At 34.3% G+C, this 7,105-nt stretch overlaps 1 protein-coding gene across 1 annotated transcript; it reads left to right on the forward strand.

Moving 5' to 3' along the window:
* Positions 1–1,922: 1,922 nt before the first annotated feature.
* On the forward strand, positions 1,923–6,682 carry GCK72_012270 (uncharacterized protein; the record flags this gene model as incomplete). The annotated part of the gene is made up of 7 exons (XM_053728974.1): positions 1,923–2,047; positions 2,453–2,497; positions 3,709–3,798; positions 3,923–4,030; positions 5,137–5,597; positions 6,209–6,371; positions 6,514–6,682. 7 exons carry the CDS (start codon positions 1,923–1,925, stop codon positions 6,680–6,682), a joined length of 1,161 nt encoding a protein of 386 aa, XP_053583746.1.
* Positions 6,683–7,105: the final 423 nt, after the last annotated feature.

Genomic DNA, 7,105 nt, shown 5'->3' on the forward strand with positions numbered 1-7,105 from the left:
TCGAAAACCATTCGATTTCAGCTGATTTTAATCAGGGAAGCCGCAATTTCTGAGCGAAAGGTTTTTCCGTCAATTTAGTGTAGTTAAACACGAAAATTGACTGAAATCCGTCAGAAATCGGTAGGAGTCATCGAATTCCGCGGTTTTTCCGCCGATTTCCCTCCAATTTCCGCCAAATCCAAGCCGAAATGCGGGTTCCTCGTTTCTCCCCGCCTTTTGCTTTTTCTCTTTTTTCCGTTGAATCTGAGTCACAGATTCCTTGGTAATAGAGACACAGCATCTGGTCTCATCTCGCCGAATGACTCATTCGGTTTCTGCGATTTTTTCGAAAAAACTCAATTTATCGCTCAAAAATTGCAGTTTCTCTGACTAAATTCAACTGAAATCAGAGGTTTTTGAGTCAGAAAGACTGGAAATGAACCTCAGACTGAAAAATCTGGATTTCCTGACATGTTTCAGGGGAAATCACCGATTTTGAGTTTTTCAAAATTCTCCTGTCCTCAATCATCCACTCAGAAGTTGACCTTTTCCTATGATTTCAGTCAAAAAATTCATTTTTTGACGAAAAACTGGATCCCGTAGCTTTTTGATCTCTGGCGTCCTTCTCCGGTGCTTTCAGTCGAAAATCTGGATTTTTGGTCGAAATTTTTAATTTTTGGCTATTTTACCGATTATCTGCATCAAAAAATGTGTTTTTCTTGTTGCAAATTGTCCTTTTTATTGTTCTTTTGAAAAATAAACATCTTTTCCAATTTCCTTCTAAATTTCTCGCGGAAATCTCATTTTTCAGCCAAAAATCTACTTATTTTCTCGATTGTTTACATCAAAAATCGTCATTTTCTTCTTTTTTTTCAAACCACAGTAAGAAATTATTTTCGTTGCGAGACCATTTCACGCCAATTCAAGCCTTGCGCCTTTAAAGCGACAGTAATCTCTCCTCCCGGTTTTCAGTCATTTTCTGTCATTTCTATTCGATTTTTTTTCGAGTTTTGAGTGGTATTTTACTATTTCAAAGCCAAATTGCGCTCATTTCGAATTATTAGTGGTTGGAGGCATTTCAATGAGGAATAATGAAATTAGCTCTAATTTGTATAGTGTCAGCAGTCGCTCGATTCTCCTGCAGAATTTCTCTCTTTTTCTGCGGAAAAATAGATACAAAGTGGCTGAAATCGCTGAAAATTCCGTTTTCCACTCACCTTTAAGTTCGGAAATAGCGATTTTTCGAGTTTTTTCGTTTTTCCGTCTGAAAATTCTCCCAGATTCTCAATTTTTGGCACTTTTTTGTTGTAAATGTAGAAACTATCAGATTTTTATCGGCAAATTTGTCGTTCCTCCGATTTTTAGTGTTGAAAATTGCTTTTTCTCGATAAAAATCGTTCCTCCGCTCAGAATTTCCAACTTTTCTGCTGAAAATCTTATTTTTCAGCGCAAAATTCCAAAATTTAGCGATTTTTCCAATTTTCTGCATCAAAATTGTATTTTTTCCTTTTTAATCCCATTTTCTCCGAAATTTCTAGTATAAATCTCATTTTCCAGCCAAAAAATGAGTTTTTGACAGGAATTCACTTTTTTTTTTGATTTTTCCCATATAAAATCGTCATTTTCCCCCTTTTTTCATTGTTCCTCTGCTGTCAGTTTTTGTCGTTTTCAATATCTTTTTTTCAGCGCAAAATTCAAAATTTTCAGTCGTAAATCTGAGTTTTTGACCAACATTTTAAATTTAGCGATTTTTCCAATTTTCCGCAACAAAAATTGTATTTTTTTCCATTTTAATCCTATTTTCTCCGAAATTTTCAGTGAAAATCTCATTTTTCAGCCATTTTTTTCAATTTTTCCCCTCTAAAATCGTAATTTTTTGTGTTTTTTCACATTATTTTTCCCAATTTCTTATTTTAAGACCGCATCCCCATCTGAATCCCTCAATGATTCGTCTCCTACTTCTAACCCTACTGACAACGAATGTCTTCGTGACGGCGACGACGACTGGGCCCCCTCGAATCCCTCGGACGGCGACGACGGCGACTCTCAAGATGATTCCAGTGACGAGGTGATTATTTGGAGGAAAAACGGGTGAAAAATGGCGAAAATCTGGGTTTTTTGGGAAAAAAGATGAGGTTTTTCAGCTAAAAATCGCAAAAATTGCACTAAAATGAGGTTTTTTCAGAAAAAATCCACATTTTCGCCCATAAATTCCGCATTTTCAGCGGAAAAAAACCTGTTTTTTGGTCAAAATCTAAATTTTTCAACTGAAAACGAACATTTAGAGGAAAAAAAAGGTTTTTCGTACGAAAAAATTGCAAAAATTGCTGAAAAATTGCACTAAAATGAGGGTTTTTTTCAGAAAAAATCCGTATTTCCTCTCAAAAATCCGTATTTCCTCTCAAAAATCCGTATTTTCAGCAGAAAAATATCAGTTTTTAAATGTTTTTCCACTATAAATGAACATTTCCAGCACCCCAGTGACGACGACGACTCTCAAGATGATTCCAGTGACGAGGTGAATATTTGGAGGCTGAGAATCTGGGATTTTGAGGAAAAAATGACGTTTTTCAGCTAAAAATCGGCGTTTTGAACGGAAAAATCATTCAATTCTACGAAAAAATCGCACTTTTTTTGCCATAAAAACTGATTTTTAAAAATGCATATTTTTCCCAAAAATCCGTATTTTCATTGAAAAAAAATCTCAGATTTTTTCCAATCTATTGTTCAAAAATCAGGTTTTTTTCTTTAAAATTTGAATTACTAAAAACGAACATTTAGAGGAAAAATGGAAGAAAAATGGCTGAAATCTTGGTTTTTGAGAAAAAAAAGAGGTTTTTCAGCTAAATATCGACATTTTGAACGGAAAAATCGCTCAATTTTACGAAAAAATCGCATTTTTTTGCATTAAAAACTGATTTTTCAGCAATCCGTATCAACTAAAATTGCCATTTTCCGCAGAAAAGTACCATTTTTCAGTCAAAAATGGATATTTTTGAACAAAAAATATTATTTTTCAGCTAAAAATCAGCGTTTTGAACGGAAAAAAAACTATTTTCCATGTGAAAAGTCGCAAAAATCGTTTAAAAATGAACAACTGAGTTTTTTCGTCTAAAACGCCGATTTTTCAGCGAAAAACATCATTTTTTACTCAAAAACTCAGATTTTCGCCCAGTTATATAACTCAAAAATCAATTTTTCCAAGGAAAAATGTTATTTTTGCATTAAAACCTGTTTTTTTTCAGAATTTTCCCCAAAAATCCATTTTTCAACAGAAAATCTAAATTTTCCCACTAAAATTGACATTTGAGCAACAAAAATGAGGTTTTCAGCTAAAAATCGGCGTGTTGAACCTGAAAATCAGTTTTTCATGTGAAAAATCGCATAAATCGCTGAAAAATTGCACTTTTTCAGAGAAAAATGCTCTTTTTTGCATAAAAATCTGAATTTTTCCAGAAAAATTTGTATTTTGAGCAGAAAAGCACCTTTTTTCACTCGAAAATCTAAATTTTCCCACTAAAAACGAGCATTTAGAGGTAAAATGGAAGAAAATTGGCGGAAAATTCATGTTTTTGGGCAAAAAATGACGTTTTTCAGCTAAAAACCGGCGTTTTGAACGGAAAAATCGCTCAAATCGCTGAAAAATCGCTAATTGTTAAGGAAAAAAGCTCTTTTTTGCATTAAAATCTGAAAAATCTAGAATTTTCCCACTAAAATTGACATTTTCAGCATCCCGGTGACAACGACGACTCTCAAAACGACCACTCAACTAGATCAGCCGAAATCTGTGGAATATGTGACACCGGAACTCAATTCGAGGTGAATTTTGGGGGAAAAATCGATGAAAATTTGTATTTTTCAATAAAAATCTATTTTTTTACCGAAAAATTGTCAAAAAACCCCATTTTCCCTCAAAATTTCTATAAATTTCTCCAATTTTCAGCATTCTTCACACCGACATGAAAACTGAGGTTATCAGTGATTCGGCGCCCATCGAGATTAAAATGGACGACGTCGCACACATCAGTTTGAGTGAAACTGAAACCAATAGGTCTGGAAATTAATTCAAAAAATTGAAATTTTGGGCGAAAAATCGATTTTTCATGACTTTTTTGTAGTGAAAATCCCGGAAAATTGACGATTTTTTGATTTCGGATGGATTTTCAGCTGATTTTTCATAAAATTGGCTGAAAAATGAGGTTTTTGGTGTGAAAATGAGTCGAAAATCGTCAATTTTCGACCAAATCGAAGAGAAAATTTCTCTGAGAAATGCACTGAATTTATTGATTTCTGGAATCCTAGTCGATTTTCACGAATCAAGAGTGAATTTTGACTGAAAAACGTGTTAGAAACCTCAAAAATATGGAGAAAACGCGATTTTTGAGTGCAAAAACCGTCGAAAACCACATTTTTCAATTGAAAATCGTCGTTTTTTCTGAAATATTCATTTTTTCGCTATTTTGAAACTTTTTTTTTCATTTTTCGCCAGTAATTTCTTTCCGAATCGATTCTCCAGCCATCGATCGAATTTTCCATCACTTTTCCGCTACAAAAATCACCAAAATCCACCTAAAAACCTGAAAATCCGTCAAAAATCCCAAAAATAAATAATTCCCGCCTTGTCCGAGAGGAGTACACGCTGAGAGTTTTCTAGTCCCGCGGCCGCCACGGCCACTGGAGAGGGCGGCGATTTGAAATGGAATTTTTTAGTTTTGGAATTTTTTTTTGGAATTTTACTGGGTTTTCAGCTTGAATTTCTTGTTTCTTCAATAAAAATTCAGTAAAAAAAGAGATTTTGTAACGTTTTTTGAATGATTTCACTTTGAAATATCGATTTTTTTTTTCAAAAGTTTTTTAAAATAGATTTTTGACGAAAAAGTGCTATTTTTCTCTGATTTTTTCTGAAAATGTCATTTCCCATCGATTTTCGTTTCAAAAATCCTCAATTTTCAGCCGAAAATCAATAAAAATGCATTTTCCAACACAGCTGAAAAACGACATTTTTCACCAATCTTCGAGCAGAAAATTATGTTTTTCTGCCGATTTTGGCTCAAAATTCTCAATTTTTCGAGAACTTTCGAGCTAAAAATATATAATTTTCACCGATTTTCGTCTCAAAATAACATTTTCCCTCCAAAAAATCATATTTTTTTCCAGCAATGAAGGTGAGAACAAGATTGAAACGAAACATGACGCCGGTGACGCTCCCAAAATCAACGAGCACGTTCATGAGCCAATGTCGGAGCCGACGGAGCTTCTACCGCTGTTCAAAATCGACGATGTGGTGCCAGGAGACGGTGAGGAATACGCGAATTCGAATTTCGACTCGTCGACGGCGCCGGCGACTTCAGATGAGGGGGATGACGTGGAAATTGAGAAGAATTCAGATGACGACGTCACTTCCACGACTTCAGAAGCATCCGCTACGACGCCGACTCCAGAATCCGCAACTTCTGATTCAGAGAAGTCTTCTGAATCCACCACGACGACAGAGATTCTGAATATCATTCAGTTGTCTGAAAACAACAATGAGACCACAAATTCAGAAGGCGTCGTTCTCCCCACAGACGATCAGAATGAAAGTGATAATGATACCTACGTTGATAAGCCTTTTAATGGTAGGGTTTTGAGTCTTTTTGACTCTGAAAATGCCGGCTTTGATTGAAAAATTGACATTTTTGACTAAAAACATGCCGATTTGACTCGAAAAATGGGAGATTTTGATCTAAAAAACGGTGATTTTCACTGAAAGAAATGGCGATTTTGACTGAAAAAATGCTGATTTTGATAGAAAAAATGGCAGTTTTGGCTAGGTAAATTGCGATTTTTAACTCTATTTTTAACTCTTTTCTCTCAAAAATGGGTTTTGTGACTAAAAAATGGCTTTTTGATACAAAAAAAGACGACATTTTTACTGAAAAATGACGATTTTGACTCAAAAAAAAAAAGGAATTTCAACTGAAAAAATGACGATTTTGTCTGAAAAAATGTGATTTTTTTACTCTAAAAACGGCGATTTTGACTGAAAAAAAGAATTTTTGACGGAAAAATAGTCGATTTTTCCCCTTAAAAATTTCATTTTTTCCGTCAAAAATCCAATTTTTCCCCCAAAACCGCATTTTCTCCCTCCAAAAATCGCATTTTTGACTCCAGAAACTTACCTTTTTTTGAAAAAAACCGCTTTTTCAGTCGAAAATCACATTTTTGACTCCAGATTTTCCGTTTCCAGGTGACATCTACCCACTGACATTCTTGGATCGAACCAACAATTACATCAGAAGTCTCACGGAGGAACCGGGAAGATTCAGTGCGGCCATCACTTGTGTTCTCTTCACAATCATCGTCATTTTGTTGTTTTTGGTCGCTAGAGAGTGTTGTAAAGGGAAGAGACGGTGAGAAAAAGAGGGATTTTTGAGGAAAAAACGAATATTTTTGTGTTTCGTCTATCTGCACAATTTCGTCAAATTTTATTGGAAAATCGAAAATTTTCGGTTTAAACTTTCATTTTCAGTCTAAAATTCCCAATCTTTCCAGCTTCTCGTCTATCAACCGACGTGACCGTAATCCACCATCCGTGACTTCTGATCTCTACAACACTTCGGATTGTTCTCATTTCTATCAGAAGCCAACTCTTCTTCTGAATCAACAAGAAGTGACAATGCAACTGGTTTCATCCGATGTCTCCACTGATGATATCGTCTAGAATTTTAGGAGGAAATTGTTGATTTTTGGATTGAAAAATGGGGAAAAATTGTAGTTTTTTAGTGTAAAATTTGTATTTTCACACAAAATTAGGCATTTTAATTTAAAATAATAATATTTTTGACCAAATTTCAGATGAAAAATGTCATTTTTACCTGATTTTCGACAGAAAAATGTATTTTTTCACCGATTTTAGACTGAAAAAGTCATTTTTTGACCAAAATTTGTCTTTTCCAGCCCATTTTCGATAAAAATTGTAATTTTTCACTAATTTTCGATTGAAAAATACCATTTTTCACCGCTTTTTGACCAAAAAGTGTCATTTTTATTGATTTGCCATTTTCAACTTTTAGACTGGAAAACTGCATTTTTCACTGATTTTCGATTCAAAAATCCTCAATTTTCAACCCTAAATCAATCAGAA

Source organism: Caenorhabditis remanei, chromosome IV, assembly GCF_010183535.1.
Source record: "Caenorhabditis remanei strain PX506 chromosome IV, whole genome shotgun sequence".
Classification (NCBI taxonomy): Eukaryota; Metazoa; Nematoda; class Chromadorea; order Rhabditida; family Rhabditidae; genus Caenorhabditis; species Caenorhabditis remanei.